Source organism: Rattus rattus, chromosome 5 (assembly GCF_011064425.1).
Source record: "Rattus rattus isolate New Zealand chromosome 5, Rrattus_CSIRO_v1, whole genome shotgun sequence".
NCBI classification, from domain to species: domain Eukaryota; kingdom Metazoa; phylum Chordata; class Mammalia; order Rodentia; family Muridae; genus Rattus; species Rattus rattus.
The window spans coordinates 120,349,298-120,371,192 of record NC_046158.1 but is presented as its reverse complement, the minus strand read 5'-3'; the positions used below and the strand labels follow the sequence as shown (position 1 = coordinate 120,371,192).

The window sequence follows — 21,895 nt, the reverse complement described above, 5'->3', positions numbered from 1 at the left end:
AGCTTTCTAGTCATGTGAATTTCAAAGACATTTGCTATTTTGTAATATAAACACAAAATGTTTACTATGTTATTCAATTTTAATTATTTCTTCATGTCTTATATAATACTTTATAGTTTTGTTTAGGAAGATATATCTCTATTATAACATCTTTGTTCATACATATTTCACAGTTGATATTGTTTCTATATCTAGGATTTATTCCTTCACATCTGGTAATATTAATTACTATTTCTACAATAATGTCTTGTTTACTTTTTGTATGTATTTTAATTCAGCTTCCATACTAAATTCACTTATTAAATTGTTTTCTAAACTTGAAAAAAGACTCTCTCCTTCCAATGTTTTTACCAATCTATCTAATTGGGAAATTTTTACTTCACTAGTGAGAAACTCAAAGACAATGTTGAAATAAAAATGGCAAATTGGTGCTTTCTGGTTTTTCTTCATTTGATTGGAAATGGTTTCAATGCTCTCGTTGTGTATATTATTGGAGTTTGGAAAACGGTCTTTCAGATGAATTGTCCTATCTTTATGTGCAGTGAAACCTTATTAAAAGATGGCTCTGAAATATTTTTCTGATGCTTTCTGGGCTGACTGTTGTTATTGTTTCTGTCCTTTTATTAAAGGAGGTTATGCTATCCCAGAATCTAAGAGAGAAAAGGTCACATGAAAGGAATGGTCAGGTTTAAAAACCATACTGCCCAGCTGCTGCCCCTGTGAAACTCTGTCGAGCAACAGAGATAAGCCTAAAGCATTCGTCAGCACCGCAGCATGTAATTCACACGGAATTATGCAGTTAAGAGAGGAAGCACAGATATGCGATGTGGAGTCACAGGAAAAGCTCCTTGGAGAATCCTGGTTTCTGGCAGTGAAGCAAGATAGCTAGAGTTAATTCACGAAATCACAAAAGCAGAGGAGAGGGAAACTCCGAGAAACGCATTAAAATTGTTCAACCTTTTCTTTGGAAGTGAGAATGAGGGTGACGTCACAAAACAATGCAGAAGACGATTTGCTCTTCTTTACTGGAAATTGGCAGAGATGACTAATCAACAGGCACAAGTGGTTGGCCACAGGGGACTCTTACCCAAGTAACCAGTCTAGAGGTTTTAGAAACTTCCTCATTTTTCTGCTTGAAAGTAAAGATGAGGGGCCCTTTCTCAGACACAAGAGTCATTTGCTTCTGGAAATCCACCCAGGGAAGCAAGTCACGTGGCTGCTTTCCTGGGACCTCCTGAAGCCATGAGGGCCAAAGTGGAAGGGAATGAGATTGGAAACTCTAGATAGCTTGTGAGAATGCAGACACCATGAAAATACACAAACTGGAGACTGATGACGGATCATGTCGCTATAGAAATAACCAGCTGTTACTAGATTCTCAGACCTAGAAGTGATTGACAGTTCCTGGAGGTTCAGTTATTTTGAGAGCATCCTTGATATCTTTAAGTGGTTTTCTTGTGCCCATCCCTTCCAGAATCCAATATGCTTTTTGAGTTCTCACTTGTTCTTTCTGCAGTTTCCTCACGCTATGGTCTAGCCACATGCCAGCGCCCCAATCTCTTCATCCTATCCCCAATCCCCTGGTGAATTGTTCATCCTTCATGGTCAGTTCTAAGGCAGCCAGCCTTGTGTTCCCTTTCCTGATCTTCCACTGGAGAGCTGACTATTCCCTGCTTAAACTACTAATGCATCTTTACCTTTCTCTCGTCCTCTACACTGAACAGATTTGTGCTTTGTTCTGCTTGTGGACTCCATATGATCAATCCTTCCTCTACCCATTTCTTTCCTTAGAGTCCCCTTTCTTCAATCAGAGTATCACCCCCTCACCACCACCACCACCACACCCACACACACACACACAGACACACACACACACACACACACACACACACACACACACACACACACACACACACACGGATATTATGGAACACTCACTACAAAAGAGCATTAACACCACTCACTGAAAGGCAGAGACAGTGGATCGGGTGATTTTAATTTCACCCACTGTGTATTTATCCCAATGTTGTCTTTTCCACACAGTTTATTTTTTAAATTATATTTATTTATTTATTTATTGTGTGCATGTATAACGTTCAGAGGACATCTTGCCAGAGTCCAGAGTCTATTCTGTCCCTATTAGTCTCAGAGATTGGAACGCAGACCAATGGACTTGGTGACAAGCACCCTTACCTGTCGAGCCACTTTGCTGGCCGCCTTCCATACACACATTTTCTAAAATGTGTCTGTCATTACCTCAAGCAACTTTGTTGTCAGCCTCATCTTGCATAAATTATTCACTAGTAGAAAAGCTTGCTCCATGGGAGCTTTCTCCTGACCACAGGCTGCTTCTGGAACTCTCGAGTTTCTGAAAAAGTCTCTCTCTCTTCACAGGGCCCGGTGATCTGGAAATGGAGGTGCAGCTGTTCATCGTGGCTAACACTTGTAGTCTCCTTGTTCTGTTCCAGGCACTTTATTGGGTTCTTGGCACACACACTTCAGGCAGCATTTTCTGTATATCCTCATAGCTAGGTTTTCTACTACAGACCAGGAGCATGTCCTCAACTATGGCTCTACTGTTTTCCTCTATCTCATTACCTAGCAATGTGCCGGCACACAGTGTGTGAGCACTCCATAAATGCTTGCTGGATGAGTACAGAGCACATGACTGTGAGCATAACACAATTACTGACTGCTGACTTGACGCTTCAGTGTGCTCACTGTCTCCTTGGCGGTGGTTTTTTTTTCCATATTTGTTTTTTTCCCTCACCACGGTGGCTATCTGTCAATTCATCCTGTGGTCAGCAGAAGCTGTGGTCTACTGTCTGTGAATATTTCCAGTTCTTGTATTCTGTCAACAATTACTCTACTAGAATCCTTTCATGTGGTTTCTCTTTGTTTATACTGAAATGGCTTCCACATATCACCACGGGTCAGATTTTGTGTCTCGGCAGTGGTATGCCCTGCCAACACAGACACACTGCGGTTTCCTACCCATGTCAGGTACACGTCAAGGGACTTACTTAACGAAGATCTCTCAGGCCACCTTGAGTGCTGAGCATACATGACAGTTGAGCACTCAGCCCTCAAGGGAGCATCCATATCCGTCCTTCAGAGCTCAGGGAGCAGCACAGAAGAGGTAGGTAAAGAACCGAGAAAGGGGAGAGATGCCATCCAATGCTGTCTTCTGGACAGGATATAACCACTGTACTCATGAACTGAAGTAGCTGTGGCTACCTGCAGAAGACCTGCACAAAATGGGACCTGTCAATATTCCACCATAGATGTGGATAATTTTGAGGCCTACTTGTTCCTGAGAAACTGTTGGCCACTAATGGATATAGGGAGAGAGTGAGTCCTTTGTTTAGTGGTATACTCACTGTTAAATACCGTGTTCCAGTGGATAACACCAGACTTACACTTATGTGAATAGCCCTAAGTAAACTCTGTGGGTTTCCAAAACAACACGATAAACAAACAAAAGACATGAGACTTTGGGGGGGGGAATGGAGTTTCTTTTGAATGGTGGGGGGCAAGGGTGAAGAGGATAACGGAGACAAAAGAACAAAGGTACACCCTACATATGTATGAAACTGTCAAAGAAGAATTGTAAAATGGGAAGGCAGAGGCTAAGTTGGCAAATGCCTGCTGTGCCCGAATGCATCCCTGAACTTCGCTCTTCATATGCCCAGGCACAGAGACCCTGCTCAGTACCGACAGCCAGGCTCACGAGGCTCAGTAACCAGCCTGTCAGAGGGAACCAGTGAACTCCAAGGTCACTAAAAAGCCATGTCCAAAAGAAACAAATAAAGGTCAAAAGTAATGGGGGAAAGACACATGATGTTGATCTCTGGCTCCCACGCATGCATGGACATGTGCACGCATCCCCATAAACAAATAATTACACCACATATGAAACACATACACAGGCTAATAATTTAAAATTTGGGAAATAAGAGGAAGAGAAGAAATTTCAAAGCGATTTGCCTGGCAAGTAGAACACATATACCGATCATAAAGGGACATTAAAGAAGAGAGAGACAACTTAAGCTCCACGATATATAAACACTCCATTATGATGCTTTATTTTAATAATACTTACAGAGAAACAATTTAAGTATTACTGAATCAAAAACGGCTCTAGTCTTTGATGTGTTTTTAAAGTAGTCTAGTCTTTTTATTTTGGCAACAATGATTTATCTACAATTTTACTCTTCCTGGGAATTTCGTGTTAAAGGAGGTATGTGGAGGCTGGGCACGTGTTTTTTCCGAGAACAAAGTGAGGATTCCTAGGACTCACATAAAAGCCTGCCTGAAGTCCAAGCTCTCGAGGCAGACAGACAGAGGGATACTACAAGTCAGTTGGCTAGCAAGACTAGTCAAATAGAGCAATAGTTTCGGCAAGAGAGCCTGCACATCCGAAATACAGTGATAGCCAACCAAGGAAGACACCCAACACCAATGTTTAGTGAACACATACGTGTGTACACACAGACATGTGAACCTGCACGCATGCATGCACACTCAACCACAGGTGCATGCATACCCCACACACATGCAAACATACATATCTGTAAATATTCACACGTGCACCACACATGCAAACGAAAAGAAGCTTTCTGCTAAAGCAAACCCCACCTCCTTCCGGCTAGAGCAAGCCCCACCTCCTTCCGGCTAAAGCAAGCCCCACCTCCTCCTGGCTAAAGCAAACCCCACCTCCTTCTGGCTAAAGCAAGCCCCACCTCCAATTAAGACATAAACTTAATTTTTTTTTCAGCAGAATATCAGAGTATCAAGTACTTGGAAAACTTAGCAATTATAGTTCCTTCACTTCATTCATGAATTTAAAGTTAAGGAAATTTTTGAGAGAGATTAAAGATGAAATATATAAGAGGTGCTTTAGGGTTTTTTATTATTAAGGTAACTGTTTAATTACTATATACAGTGTTTAAACTCCATCAATTAGGACCTGTTTAAACTTTTGCCATGTGTCTTTAAGGTTCGCTGTCAAAACAGGCATTTGCTGAGAGAATTCACAGCTTCATGAGTAACTGGGAAATCTCTCAGATAGCTTAAAATGAACAGAGAACGGGGAATACCCTAGCAAAGGAGTGAGGCTTCTCATTCATGCCCAGTGATGAAAAGCTCGCAGTCAACAAATAGGAGACCTCACAAGGACTCCACACAGCCTTCATCACAGCCTCACTCCCCAGCCTCAGACCCACTTCAAAACCTTCAACTAAAAGAAACCCAGCATGGGAAGCTTGCCAACCCTCTCTCTTGCCAAGTTGGCAAAGCCCTGGAGGCTTGAATGGGCTTCTCGATGTATAAGATAAAAGCAGGCATTTGAAGCTTGTGAAGGCTTCCTGGGCACATTCAGACCTTAGGTGAAATTCCATCATCTGCTTTCATTTGTGTGTGATGTTATGTATGCAGATGGCACAACTTAGGCCTCTAGTTGCAGGCATAGTTTTGCTAGGAAACCAGGAAAGAAAGAAAAAAAAAAATCTTAAGCATGAATTAGAAAAGGCGTTCCCCCTTCAAAGCTGCCCTTTTCCAGCTTTGATCTTTGCCTCTCACAACTATATAAACTAAGACAGGGGAGGACAAACTTGATTTCAGACAAGATTTTCCTCTGGAGTAGAATGTGCGTGTGCTTGTAAAAAGGTAAAGAGCAGACCCGAGTGACAGCAAGAAGCATGGATTCTGAGCTCAGGTACGTTCTTGCTTCTAAGCAGCAAAGCCTAACCCATACATTTCTGTGCGTTTACAAATTAGCAAGCAATTCAGTCTTCTTTGATGACTTTAACTCCCTCCTGACCTTCTACCTTCCCTAACCAGATGGTGCAGTGTAATGTGGTCGGATCCTCCTGCATACACTCTCGGATTCCTCTCATCTTCTGCTGTATGTCCCCAATAATCCCCCCACACTGAATCCTCTCATTTCCTGACTGTGGAAACTCTCCTGCTCTGGCAAACCCGAGCTCTCTCCCTTCAGAGGGCAGTCACAAAAACTGAAGAGCAAAAGACGACTGGCTTGCTGGAAATTATTCCCAAAGGTCTCGTTACATGTAATCTTTCTGTACATATATCCTATTTATGGAAAAGAAAACATAGCCCTGTTCGGTCTAGCTAATGGTGTAGAAGATGGGCCTTCACAGACATGTTTACCACTGCGTGTTCTTGAGTTTAATGATGAATTTATATACTGAGCCAGAGAAATATTTCAGATCATCTATGATGAAAGCCACATTTAGAGTACAAAAGTATTAAAGGCCATAAATATTTTTGTCAGACAAGGGGCAGTCCTTTTCTAAAAGGAGTCTATGCACACGCATTTTATCCAATTTGCTTTTCCACAGTCCTCCTCGGTCCTGCCAATCCTCATCACTGTCGCCATCACAACAGAATTCCTGGATAACCAAATGTGTCAGCGCCTCAAAGACAAAGTAGTCCGCTAATCGATAAACTCTGAAATTCTCCTGTTCTGCTTCACCAAAATACCCTAAGGGATTGTGAGCAATCATGTATGTAGCTTGAATTGTCTTCAGACAAAAGGCAGCCTCCTCTCTCCACATCTTTGGACCTCTCTGGAGCTGGTCGCGCATAGCTGTGCACTGCCAGCCACTTGTTCACCACCTTTCCTGGGGTTCTCTTGAAACATTACTTATCTGGTGTTTCTTGTAATATTCAGGTATCAAAAGCAAACTCTCCGCCTTCAGGGGTTCCCATAAGATTTATGTGAACTAAACACTAACCAGAAGAGGGTTTCTTTTAGGTTCTATTTCAGGACTTTCAAGGGAACCTATGAGATAGTACAATGAGAAACATGTTCTTTGTTCCCACTTGAAAACAAAGACCAGTGACGCAGACTGGAGAGCCAGAGGAGGGTGAAGGAGCTGGTCTATTTGATTTCTTTTCATTATCATGTGCCTATCATAAACACACTCCAATTATAACTTCTCTCGAGACAGGACACGGCTTGCTCCAAATCATTACACCATTCCATCACTCCCATCATAATCTTGTAACTGGTCCAAGTCATCCCCATTTGATGGCACTAAAATATTCAGAGAGGAGAATTTAAAAACTGGCAACACTTCTATCTCAGATTCCTTAAGGGGGTGAGATAAAGACACAAAAATTAGTATGTTTCCTTCTCAGTCATATGGCTTGTGAGGATAAGCACTTAAGTCTCCACGTTTCTTTATCGATCAAAAAGCATTTATATCTACACTTAGCAAAGAATTCCAGAGTCCTCTAAATACTTCAATAACCAAACAGTTTTTCCTTTCTATATAGTTTTCTGCCACTGCTAAGCTTAAACCTAAAAAGATCACACGCTTTAACCGAAGGTAAACTTTGAGTTCAAGCAGCGCCTATGAATCCACACACTTGAAATGCCACTGCGAAAATACTGGAAATCATGCCATTTCCTAAGGAAATCAATCTGCATCCTAAAATGCCCTTGATTTTTGAGTCAGATATTGATTTGTTCTCATGTTTCTAAAGAGCTGGGACTTTTTTAAAAAAAAATGTAAGTATGAGGTAGAAGTAAAACTGAGATTTTAGTCCTGATGATTATTCATACGGAGGCACCTTGCTCTATTCATATACACAGAGATAGTCAGGGATCATTAAGACCTGCAGGAGAACTGAACACGACAAAATTCTAAATTCATATTAGAACTGAACAGTAATAATAGGTGATACTTGTTCATTATTAATAATGCGCCAGGGATTAACTTAGTTTGTACACAAGCCTGAGAAGTAGAAAACTCATCACATATATACATTTATCACATGGCTATTCCTCCATGGGAATGTATTCTTGAATGTATTGTGTAAACATACTCGGTAGTAACCATATTTTATTCATCTTTGTCAGATCCAAACACTACAAAATAGCAAATATAGTAATTTGTCATAAGATATTACAGTTTGCCTCTGCTCTAATAGTTTTAGACACAAATTGTAAATAAGTGAATAAATATATTTTATAAATGATAGTGATATTTTACTTCAATTCTAAAATGTCATGTATAAAATGTGATAATAGAAGTGAGAAAAAGAGAGATTTATTTTTTATTCATTTTTTACTCAATTTTATTAATTGTTGGCACAAGTTGCTCAAAATACTTTATTTTGACTTTTTAACTTTTTTACTGGCTCTCCTCTCTTTTGTCCTTAGCTCTACTAGCTTGTGTCATCCTTTCTCTATTTTCTTGCTTAGTCAATCGCATGACTCACCTTGGAAATGTTCTATGTGTACCTAAGAACAAAGCCTACTTTGCAGTCACTTGCTGGACCATTTTGTACGTGAAAGGAAGGCATGTTAGTCAATCATATGGTGACAGGTTCTTTTTTAATATCTTAGTTATGTTATGTCTACATTAAATTATTTATCCAATGATTCAATTATTGAGAAAAGGATTCACTTCCATGTTTATTATTAAATTGTCCTGAGAATAACATATTGAAATCTGTAAGAATTATTATTCTGTTTCTGCTGTAAGTTCTATTGTTTTGGCTCCATGGATTTGAGCTCTCTCACTAGATGTGCATGTGTGTTGCTAATGGTTACCTTTTCTTGGTGAATTGACCCTTTCAGCACTATGAACTAGCCCTCATTATAGTCTACTAATATATGTTGCCTTAGAGACTACTTGTCTCATTAAGTTAGCCACACTAATTGTCATATAGGTATTGTTTGTAGACATACGTTTATCCTTTTATGTTCAAATATTGGAACTTTTGAATGTAATATATTTGTTTTACTATTGTGACTTTATATGAAAAGTTTGTTGGATGTCTCAATGTTTGTACAAACAAATACATCTATATTATGCTAGTCTGGGCCTCTCTTTTTACTTCTTGTTTTGAGATAGGGCCTTAGTAAAGTTCCTAAGCTGCCCTTGAACCTGTGACCTGCCTCCCTCCCAAGACTTTGGGATCGCAGGCCTATGCCAGCAGGCCCAGCTTATCTTTTGATTGGGAGGTTTACAGTACTTACACATTATAACTTCTGCAACTATTCCCTTCAAGTCTTTAAGCAGTTTCCCTTTAGTAGATTCAATTTCTTATAATTTTGATTGAATGTAGTGAATTCTTCATCAGCTTAATCTAATCTGAGATTGCTCCATGACAGGCTTCATCTGCCCTTTTTATTGTTATTTATCTAAGTCTATGTATATCAGATATGTCATAAGCTTTACAATTTTGACCAAGCAACGAGCAACACTATTGTGTGCACTTCCCCCCACTACTGTGCAGTGGGGTAACTATCCATCTCCTGGACATTCTCATCTTCCCAGACAGAAGCTCAGACCCACTCCCTCTGATACTCACCGTTCTAGTCTATGTCTTGCTTTCCTTTTGAATATTGGTCACAGACTCTTAATTCTTTGAAAGCCCTTTGACAAAATCTGGGTATGTATCACACAAATGCTGAAACCACTGATTTTTCATCTCGAATTGGTGTGGCTGGGAACTTGGAGACTGCTTACTTAGTGACTTGCTTGAGATAAAATATGTCTGTTCTATGATCAACAGACTCAGATGGCTAAGCCTTTTTTTTTTTTTTTTAACTTTTAAGCCTAGGTTCCTAGGTGGTGCCAAAATGTCAGGGTATCTCAGTTGTCAATCACCAGTCAGTCAGTCATTCTATATAAGTACTTTGAGTACGTTAGGCTTCCATTATCTCCTAAAAGAGATTTTCTGAGTATGAAACTGAACTGGACGTTTAGTGAGACCACCCTCTTAGAGCTATCTGGATACTGACCCCAGCAGCCTCCAATCTGTCTGCATCTCCTTTGCTGTCACTTGTAGGTGTAATCCGGTGTCCTACATGATACCATCTCTTCCCTGTTTCCTTCAAGGTTAGCCATCACCCTTGCTAGTGTATTCAGTACCTTCTGCTGGGTTCCCGTTTAGTTTTCTAGGCCTCACAGCCTGCTCTTTTCTGTTGGATGCCTTGTTTCTCCCTGGTATCAAGTATGCTCTGAAACATGAAATACTGCTATTTTCTTAGTGTTCTCCCTGTACCTTAACTGACAGGCTCAATGCAGTCCTACCCTAAGGCTACATTTAGGTTTCCTTCTAGCCTAGCATGACACGAACCTGGAAACCCCTTTCTCTAGCACATAATTAGTTTATTCTCCATGCATTTACATGTTTGAAAGGTTCTTCAAAACCTCTACTGCATAGATCAAATGAACTGCTGTTGGAATGGTCTTCTCTCTGCATCTATCTCTCTATGTAAAATCCCTGGGCTTATTTGTGGGTAATTACCAATTATCTGTATTATCTTTCTATAAAAGAAACTCTCCTCTACCACATGTGGGTATTGTGAGCTTTGTTACCCCACAAGTCTGGTTATTCCCCTTTATTTGAATACAGCAATGCCACATCGTGCAATTATCCAACACCTTTCATCTCTCACGCTTCCACTATAATGATAATAATGACAACTGCGTAATAAGCATTTACCTAACACTTCGTATTTAAAAAACACTTTACAATGAGCAATTAGTTATTCCACCCCAGTGGAGTAGTTTGCTATCATTATAATCATCTTTCCAGAGGTGAAAACTAGTATGCAAAATAATGAATTTGTCCTAACTCATAAAAAAAAAAAATATCTAAAACCTTTTGCCAAAAGGCTGTCCAGATAGAATACTCGAGGCAGTTCTCAACGGAAGCAAATCCCATGAAATCTCGGAAACGCATTACCCTCATGGGTACTGCCACAACTCTGTCCTTGGCTAAACAGTGTTTGGGGAGTAAATGAAAGACACGTCAAAGAATGGAATAACGTCCTTAACAATGCCAAAGGCAAGAAAGTTTGTAAGTTGCTCCCAAGAACATTCTCCGCATTCTGTTGCTGGGAAACTACATCAAATACAGTAAGCTGCAGGATGCTGGGGTTTAGTTGTCCCAGAGCACAATGGGCTGGAAGCAGAAGTGTTTTATCAGCATTTACGCTTCCCACCCTGTGCATTTTCAGACATTTAGGGGTAAGTGAGAGAAGGAGGAATTCAAAAAATTTCCCTTTCGTGGTTTTGAAGATATTATACTGTAGCACAGATACTCAAGAACTCTGCAACAACTGCCCTGCAACCTGGGCTGTGTGTGTGAGTGTGTGTGTGTGAGTGTGTGTGTGTGTATGTGTGTGTGTGAGTCTTTGGGAGTGTGTGTGTAAGCATGTGTATAGGAGTATGAGTGTGTGAGTGATTTGTGTATTTATGTGTGTATGTGTGTGTATGATAGTGTTTAACTGTATGTAAGTGCGTAAGTGTATGTAAATGTATGTTTAAGTGTGTGTGTGTGTGTGTGTGTGTGTGTGTGTGTGTGTGTGTGTTGGTACTTGTTAGAGTACTTCATAACTTTAAATGTTTAGCTCTGAAATATGAACTTGTACTTCCAATAAGTTAGGACCCAAGCACAGAAGGAGCACACATAAAAGTCCAGGGGTTTTGCTCAGGAATTCCGACGACTGAAAAGATGGCTTTCATTGTTTTTGATTATTTAGTATTTTAGTAATTTAAATTCCTATCTCAAAGCATCATTTATTAATTTAAGCACTTTCTGGAGGAATTAGATTCGTGTATTTTTAAAGTTACCTAAAATATAAAAAATAATAAAAATTTTCAATTATAAAAGGAATTTTAAAGTTCAAATGCAAAAATAGAGATGAAGATGAATTTGAGAAGAGAATTCAGATAAAACGTAAGTATACAAGGTTTTTATAAAATTTACAACTGGCAATCTCTGATAGAATAAAACCTACATATGTTAATAATGGCATGTCAATGACAGGCTGCTTAGATAACTAGGTTAAGAGAAAAAAAAAACTTACTCATAAAGTCAAAGTATCAAAAAGGGAAGCTGTAACCACAAATGCTTGCCATTTGATAAACCATGACTGAAGCACTCCTTTCTCTTTGGGTTCTGTGGAACACTGTGTATTTAATTCCTCGGCCTATACAAATACACATTGTTCTCTGTATTTCTCATGCAAAGAAAATGTACTTCAAAAAGTTATGTGAGTCTGCCTTTGCAAGTTCTTTCAAATACAAAAGATACTACAATGATTAAAAAATAATTACAATGAAAGTACACACAGCATCCTCAGGTTAACCTTAAATACCTTTTTAAGGTTTGTTTTTGTTTTCCTTCAGAATATCACTCAGATAAAGAGATTAACTTTCTAAAGGAAAACAGACAAAACCAAAATATATAAATATGTTGATAATTCAGGATGAGAAACAGTGATATTTTCTCAGCATTCACATACTGTAGAAGCCGTCAGGACCATTACGATGAAAACGAAATACACTGTTCTCAGGAAGTTTACCCCTGTCCGGGCACACTGACCCAGGGCTAAAATGAGAAGGAGCACGTGCAAATGCAGCCCTCTCAGCAGGGCTGATTGATTGATGGGGAATTCCACCTCGAAGGCAAGCAAGTTCACAGTAAATACCTTACACACGTTTTAGTCTGTTCACAATGGGATCACAGGAAGCAGAGTTAGAGATGGGATGGCCGTTACATTGGAACAGGTAGCCACATGAGTGATTCTGAACTCCTCTCTCTCTGTTTTCCTTCGCTAGCAAGAACATCTGCAAGCCCTTTGGACAAATGGCAGGTATGAGGAGGGCAGCCAGGTCAGGTCAGACTTCCAACTGACAAGAAACAAGCTCAAGTACAGTGAGAAGCTAGCTTTGGAGGTGGGGACTAGATGATAGATGCTATGAAGGGGAGGTGTGCTTGCATGAACAGTCTGTTGGTGACCTCCACCAGAATGCACAGATGGCCCTGATGGCAGCTTCCTGCCAACGCCACCAGCACCAGAACTCTTGACTTCTGTTCTGTCCTAACACATTCACTCCACCCGAAGCACCATCCATGGACTGTTGACAGGAACTGCTTAAGGAAGTTCCAGACAGCAGAACATTGAGAAGGTGAGCTCAAGGAAGGCAAGACAAAATGTTATACAGTACGAAGCGCACTCAAGTGAGCGATCCACCTCTGTTCTTAGAAGAGTCTGACCTCTTACAGCATAACTCTTCTGGCAGGATCTCTCTGGCCACTCAAATTATTGACTCATATTCCTGCTTCATGTGTCCTGTTTGACAAATACCTTTAATTTTCAAAATGCTTATTGCTTAAATAGAGAAAGTCTGATTGTGCTTAGTTCTAAGACTCTTTACTACTCAATATCAAGATAAGCACACGAGAGGTAATGATAATTACAAGTGAGGCAGGGGAGAAAAGAAGAAAAGTAAAAATAGGTTGGAAATGATGTACAAGTGAATGTTCTCAGACCTGCCCTAGCTCCTGATCTCTGTACCCTTCCTCTCCCTCCATCACAACCGGACCCTCCCATCCACTCCAGTAGACTCACTCCCTGCAGTGCCTAGGATATATGCCACCTGAGGCACTTTAAATTTAAACACAATTTTGTATGGTTTAACAGCTTAGCCCTTCCTACAGCTTTGCTCCCTGCCTAAACAAAATGCCACAGCCTCTCAGTTTCTCTTGCCCTGCTGCTCTCCCAGGCTGGAGAGACTGTCACTATTCCCTCAGGCCCATGGCTGGGACATTCTACCTGCTGAGTACAGAGCAGCTGGTGACCTCACTACTAACCATGCTTCACTCACTCCCAATGGGCAAGCATCAATACCCTGCCCACTGCTAAGTGGCCTTGGGTCCTGGCTCCTAGCCATTATCCTAGATTTCTTCCAGCATGTCCAAGGCTTAGTACATGTAGAGTTACTGGTGTGCATAAATTAAGGAATCGGTGTAAGAATGTATGATATGCAATGAAATATTAGGAATTTTGAACAGTTTAGTGGAATATGAACAGTGTGATGCATTCTTCTTTAGAAGAAAGGTAAGAGGACACTCATTCTCTTGGGAATGGTTAACAAGCAATCCATGGGCTGACAGAAGAGTTCAACAGATAAAGGTACTCACTGTACAAGCCTGTCAACATGGGCTCCATCCCCAGATAACATGGTAGACAGTAGGCCATGTATACAGACATACAGAGAGAGAGAGAGAGAGAGAGAGAGAGAGAGAGACCACTAGAAGTAGTAGTAGTAGCAGCAGCAGCAGCAGCAGCAGCAGCAGCAACAGTAGTAGTAAGAGGAGGAGAAGGAGGAGAAGGATGAGGAGGAGGAGGAGGAGGAGGAGGAGCAGCAGTTATAGTAGTAGTAATACATACTTCAGTAAAGAATCAACCCACGACAGTTGACTCAAGCATATTAAGACACACAGAAAAAGGCTCTTTGGGTTAGTAATTCTGAGTAGCAACCCAGATTCTGTGTGGGAGAACACTTCTCAAGTAAACTATCCTGCTGTTTAGAAAGTGTCAAGTGACTATTAGGTTACTAGGAGGTATCATTTTAATTCAAAGATCCACAGGGAATAAATTTCCTTGGGAAATTATAATTGCTCTGGAAACTCTGTCGCAGGAAAAAAATCTGCATTGATTGGCTAACTAATAATCAATACTATACACACGATAGTTGTCCAGCAATATTAATTTTAGAAATAGATGATGAGCATTTGCATATGAGTGTCTCTGTATGGAAACAAAATTTTGGTGGGTGTAAATTCACAGCCAGTGTATACTTCTGTGTGAGAAAAATGATTTACAATTTCACTCCTCTCAAGCATGCACTAGGCATCTACTTCACATAAACTGTCTTGACTCATAAATTGTCATTAAATCAGAATTAGAAGTTTTCTACAGGTTGAAGCAACCACAAAAGCCGCTCCTAACCTAGGACCACAGAATTTTGCTCCTGTTTGGACAATCCTAGAAGATAGAAAAACCCAAAAATATTTGGGAAGGTCCAAAGAATGTGCCATGTTTGCATATTAGACAAGTGGTTCTCATGCATTCCATCCTGGGACGAGTGTTTCATTTTTATCTGGAAATACTTGCCTACTCTCAGACTTTTTAAACTCAATCTGGCATAGACTCTTCAAGAATAATGTATAGAATTAGAGTATGAATCCAAATACGTGTTTTATAAAGTTTTTAATCACAGATGCAGTAATAACTAAAATGGCAATCATGATGCAAATAAACACCATCCATTTGCACTTTGGGGGACTATCACTCTAAATGGCCTCTTCCCTGCTTCTAAGGCTACCATGGAAGAAAAGCCCATGAACAATGCGCTAGACTGGTCCAATCATCAGGCTCAACTTCACGTTAATTGTGCATAAATGAGAAAAGACATTATCTAAAGCCACAAGTTATAAAGTTTGTTCTTGTCTATTATATAATCGTCTGAATTGAACTGAGAAATTAGTTCTTTTAAACTAGTCATAACTTCCTACGAATTGTGCTTTTCCATAAAATTTAAAGCTGACCATGAAGAATGTTTTATTATATGTTTCAAAATAGAACCCTGTGTATATAAGACATCCGTGTTACAGATGAGAGAGCGTGTATGGTAATGGTTTCTAAGATTGATTGACCTTCAAACACAAGACATAAAGCTGGGCATAATGCGAGGGTACCATGCAATGGTAATATACTTCTGCCTTACAGATTTATTTTTCCAATGTATGAACATACTTTACTATATCAGGAACAACGAGTGAGAGAACCTGAAACAGGCAGCCAATGTAGATGTTTGTGTTCAATCGACATTGGTAATCTGAAATCCATACAATTTTTTTTGGATGATTAGAGGCCGTTATCTACAAAAATCAAGGGGGAGAATTCCAAAGATTGGTCATAGAATCAGAAGGTTAACATTCAGTACAGAGAAAGCTAAGAATGTTCTTTAAGTTCAATTTTTAAATAAAACCTTCCAAAAGTCAAGTTTGTATTTGAGAATAAATTTGGCAATTCTAGAGGTTCATAAATAAATTTTAATAATTAATTTTGATAGCCTGTTTGGGGTGGGGAGAATACAGCTATCTTAAATCCTTGTAATTTATCTTTATGATATTACTGAGTTGCTAGATTTACAATTCAGAGATTTCAAACCATGATGAATTTGGCAATCATGTAGAAAAGGATAATAAAATGTATATATTGGGGAGACAGAAAACTGAGTTGGCCTGTTTCTCCTATGGGTATACAACTAAATGCCACACTATTGCTTAAATGTACCTTCTTGAGTAGGACAGAAGAGCCATCAAAATATAAAGCCAGTCACGATAGCCAATTGCTTTTTCACAGACCAGTTACACACATACATTAGGTAAAACCACTGGAGGACAGAAAAGCGTTCATTATGTACGCTTGCAGCTCATCGCTGACTGAACCTTTATGCCTCTTCCTCTGTAGCAAGCTGAATAATTTGTTTGTGGTGAGCGTATTGCTTCCTAATATCTACTACGCTACTGAGAATGCATGGAATGAATATTTTACCAAATTCAGTTGATGTGAGATTTCATAGAAATCTGTTGCTTAAAGAAAAAAGAAAATTCATTCATCCTTGAAGCCACATTTCAGTTTTTGCTTTTTTGTTCATCCTTCTCTACACTCTACTTATGATGGCTAGAGCACCTGCAGTCTCCACAAACCCAGAGTTCTTGACACTGCAAGCTCAGAGGAAGGAACACAGAAGAGAGAACGTGACCTCAATGACATCGTGGATTATCAGACAACCATGCAGTCTACCTGCTGCACACGGTCACATGAGACGCAAGTGTATTTCTAATCTTCAGAGTGTAATTGTTTGGGGGCTCTCATCCATCATATGTAGCTAAAGGGATTTTAACTAATAAAATAGGTTGACTCACTCTTAAGAAATAAAGTAAAAGCAATAAATGAATCATCTCACTAATTGGTTGCCATAAGTAGATAAATGTGTTCAAGTAAACTCCATTTTAATTTTACACTTTAACCATATTAGCCAGGTCTCCTAAAATACTAACCTGTCTTGCAAGAAAATTATTCCTATGCATGATTTATCTTAAGAATGATTTCCTCATATTCTGTACCTAGGGAAGAGTTTCCAAGACTCTAGGCCCTAAGGAAAAGTTTCCTTTCAGAGGCTCTGAAAAAACAATAAAATATATGCTTAAAAAATCTGTAGATTTTTCCCCAGTATTTTATTAATTATTTGGTAATTTCATAAAATGCATGTCTATGACACTCACTCATTGATGTATATGGTCAAATTCCCAATAGCCAGCCCCTTAATGATGGCTGAGTCATTTCCCACCCCGCACCCATCCCCACTCCCACCCACCCCCTTATCTGAAGAGCCAAATTTCAACATCCACATCACAGTTTTTAAGGATTTTCTTCTTTGGTTTCTTATCTAACTGGTTGTTTGTTTGTTTGTTTGTTTGTTTGTTTGTTTTGGGAGAGAGTGTTAGGAGGCTTGTCACAGAAATCTTCAATGTTTCTCATTCTTTTTTTTTTCCCCCCCGGGAGCTGGGGATCGAACCCAGGGCCTTGCGCTTCCTAGGCAAGTGCTCTACCACTGAGCTAAATCCCCAACCCTGATGTTTCTCATTCTTAATAATATTTTTAGCAATAATTTGCTGAAGACAAAATAGACACGTATTAATCCCCTCCTCTTATACCCCTTGGCAGACATTCTTGTTCAGTCGTTCCCACACTTCCCAAAGGCAGTAGCACTTTCCTCTTGTGTGCACAAGAACCAACTTCATCCCATGCTCTCATGGCATCTGACTATAGGACAAGCAGTGGCATGTCACAGAGTAAGCACACTTTCTACTTTAAACCCTTTTTCATCATTCCAAATTCCAAGGTTCCATTAAAATTGAACGATAATTATGTTTTTAATTTCTGAACAAAATTTTTACTAGAACCTTTTATTAAAGCCATGACATTTTGTAAAGGCCTTAGTGTGATACACCGTCCTACTAACTACCTGCCATCTACAGGAAAGTGGAAAACAAGAACAAAACTGGAGAAGGAAGATGGGGAGGGGAGGGGGGGAAGGGCTATGCCAGCCTATCCTAACACTCTCTCCCTGGTATATTATACACACTGCAGCTACAAAAGCACTCTTATTCCTAAAGATAAAACCATGGTTGATGGACTCTACCGTTTTTACAAAACTGTTGTATGGGAATCTCTACCTCCTGTCTCACTTTGATAACTTTCTCTTTCTTCTCTTACCTAACACACAGAAAGTGTAGCATCAAAAGCAATTTCTCTTGTCGTTTTCCAAAGAAGTAGATGGAATATTAAGGTCTCTAGGTACAAAGCCATGAAAAGCAAAACCAAGTAATTATGGTTAAAAAGGAAAGAAGACAGAGCCTACAAAATACTGCCACCTGAGCATTCATATTAGCAGTAACTCTCACGTGCTTTGTATGTGTTCACATCAACAGATCACGGCTTGCATGCACTCCTTACATCAAAAGCAAGAAGAAGAAAAACAGTTGCGAACATATTTTTAAGCCAGTTAAAAGAATAATTCTTCAAATCAACAGCATTTCTGTTATAAATATTAGAATATTAGTTTTGTAGATGATACCAATAGCAAAACTAGCATCACAGAGCTTGCTAGTCTGACTGTAGATTAACCAGAGCTGGTTAATGTCATGGAAATGTACTTGAAGTTAAGCCATATTCCACACTTACCACCACCTCCTCCAAGAAGACTGGCATTTGCTGTCAAGGAAAAGAAAAGAAATTATATTTTAAAATGTACTGGAGACACAAGGTATCAAAATAGTTGAAACAGAAACTAATAATGACCATACATCTTATTCAAATATATTTACAGAAAATCAGTGTTTTCATACAAGAACAGACCTTATCACTATTATACCATAGTATAAAAATTAATGTTTCCCTATTTTATCTCCCTTTTCTCTTCAAATGGCTATTTTTATACATTTCCTTATAACAATATTAAGTACATATTGAAATCCTTTCATTCTCCATCTATATCTAAATTGATCTGAATTTTCCATTTTATGAAGTGTAGATACACCAATGCTACTTAAGCAATTTCTGTGATTTCAAAGGACAATGTAACAAGAAAATATAATGATAAATTAAATTAAATTAACCACCATCAAACAAAACAATCTCAGGACATTTTGCTGTAATAAGAATAAGTCAAACTTTTACTACAGCAGCAGATCTATCTCTATATATAGACTCTATTTGGGAGGGAGATAGAAATGTTAAACAGAGATTTGTGAATTCTCAGATTTATTCAGAAATTCAGTCTATGTATTACTGGAAGGCAGATAGATATAAGAAAATTCCATCGAATTAATCTTAAACAAGATATTTATATTACCCTCACTAAGGCCCAGGGAATATTGTGAGAAAGGGGGCAGAAAGGGTGTAGGAGCCAAAAAAAAAAAAAAAAGGAAAAAGGTTGAAAAATATCTTCTGGACAAGACACAGACATTACAACTCTGACCTCACCACCGTAGGTGTGTTCTTTAGGTCTACACAAGAATGAACCGAACAGCAAGGCGTGTCTGAAAGAGAGGTGCAGGATGCTATATCCTTCATTAATGAAACATTCATTATGGACACAGTCGGAGAGACAGAGGGTCATTGTCTTCTGTTGTGAGCCCACTAGTTATCTCAGGACTATATGGTGGGAGTTCTACCCAGTGATTACACAGATGGCCTTGATTAAACTAAATGGGTCACACATCAAACCAGAAGTCATGAATCCAGTAAGGAATCTGAGAGGGGTGAGGGAAGGATGTTAAAGATGGGAAGGAAATATGAGAGGTTCACAGAGAGGAATCAGAATGCATTGTAGACATATAAGTAATTGTCAAATAAAAAATTAAAGTTCACTTGAGTTGCATTTAAGAAGTAAACTTCTTTTGAAGGTTGCATTGCGGACAATTGACTACAGTAATAAACAATGTAATACTTAGGTATTTTCAAACGTAACCTTAAGTTAGAATTCAATATACACTGCATAGGCTACAGAGGTGGCCCTTACATTTAATCCTAGGCTCACTGTCAATACGTCACTATGGTACACCGAACTTTATCCCATACACTTGTATATTATTGGCACTGTTTATGAATGTTATAAAAACATTTTTCAGTAGTATTATGAAACTAGGTGGTAGCCAAAAGCTTCTTCCTTTTTTTATGGAGAAAACTGAGTTGGTAAAAGATTAAATAAAACTGTTTAGGAAACAGGAGTCTTTTGCTTGAATTTCTGTGTGCATTTCATAAATCATGCATTGCCATAACCTAAGAGGAGCAAATGTTATTAGTCATTAGTATTAATAATTCAATCAATAAATAATGGCTCATGTGAAGGACATATGCCCATATTCGTAGTTCAATTAGACTAAATGTGTGACGGCTTACGAATTACTCCAACACTAAAGAGAGCATCATGAAAACACATGGAGAGCCAATGCCTTGGAAGACCCTTGCATTATGCCTATATCAGACCATCAAACTGGCTCATGTGGCCTTACAAGTATAGAGCTATCTAACTGTGGCTCTCCCTCCCCTCAGTGCTCTCTCAAAAACACAGGCAGACTAGATGTGCCACTAATGAATGAGAAACTGAACTTTATTCTGATGTCATACTTCCGCTCACATCTAGACCTCTTTGGTGTCACTGAAGAGATGTGGTATTAGGCAAACACAAACTACAGCTTAACATCTTGCCCCAGGTCTAGCCCTGCAAAGGTCAGCTTGCTGCAGGAGCCTGAACAGTGATGAGAATCCTTGTTTGTTTCCTCTTCCCTGGAAGATGAATTCCACATGGTCAACCCATATCTCTTGGTTACTCCAGCCAGTTCCTCAAATCTTACTGCATGTGTAAAACCACATGGCACTTTACACACCTGCTTCCCCAGCCGCCCCATTGAACTGAGAATGACTTTCCTGTCTGTAGGTTTTCCAGAGTCCTGACGTTCCATCTGCTATCTTCCCATTTTCCTATATTCATTCATAAGGGGAAATTCATTTCCAACAATAAATAAGAACAAAAGTAAGCAACAGCACTTCACTGAAAGCATCATTCATGCCAAGGAACTCAATAACGGGCTGGAGTCTATTTTCATCTATCATTCATCAATAAAGGTGGAAGCTGTATGTTTCGAGAGCCCCATCCAGAGCCCATCTGTTTAACCAGGCATTTGTCCAGTAGATGAGTAGGAGTAGATGTAGGATTTAGACTCCTCAGCCTTGCCAACCATCAGGTCCTTTTATGTCAATGTGTGTTCATGTCTAGATGAGCCTATCTATAACACTAATACAGAAGTCATTTTCTTCAGCAAAATTGCTCAAAATATGCAAAGTGAATTTTTATTGTGACTTCTAATATGACTTTGCCTCCACAAAACACTTCAATTACTACCCAACACTCACTAGGCAGACAAATTAGTATTTCTTCCATTTTAAAGAAATGAAAATGGTTTTTGTGGGTTCAAGGTTATTTAATTTCTTCTTAATTATTTCTAATAAATTAATACATATCCCAATTACATAAGGAGCTCCTTGAAAATAAGATCTGAACTTAGTGGCTACTTCTGTACCAAATAATTTCTAAATACGTGTTTTAAACTGTGAGATAATTGACGGGTTTAGTTAATTCTCATTTCACATAAGAAGTACTTATTTGCTAAAATCCAGAAGAGCCGATCTTTGGCTCAACTTACTGTCTAAAAATCAAGGCCTATTACAGAGCTTTTAAAGTTTATTTGAAATGCTCATAATTCAAAACCTATGAAATATATTTCTAGACCCATCAAAATTTCTTGCCAGGATGACTGATGATCCTATTCTGGGCTATTCCTAGAGCACCATGGTGGGGAGACAGGAGGTAGGATTAAAAAATAAGACAAGCATGACCCCACTGTTTCTGTAGTAAGATTTAGAAACGTCTCTCTGCGCATGCTCACTTTCCAGCACATTTCAAATTCTCTAAAATAAAAT

At 39.1% G+C, this 21,895-nt stretch overlaps 1 protein-coding gene across 1 annotated transcript in view; it reads right to left on the bottom strand.

Moving 5' to 3' along the window:
* Macrod2 (mono-ADP ribosylhydrolase 2) overlaps window positions 1-21,895 on the bottom strand; it is a 2,209,545-nt gene that overhangs the window by 1,502,517 nt on the left and 685,133 nt on the right. The window contains exon 6 of the mRNA XM_032902613.1: window positions 18,596-18,625. Coding sequence (XP_032758504.1) covers window positions 18,596-18,625 — 30 coding nt within the window. The remainder of the gene's footprint in view (window positions 1-18,595; window positions 18,626-21,895) is intronic.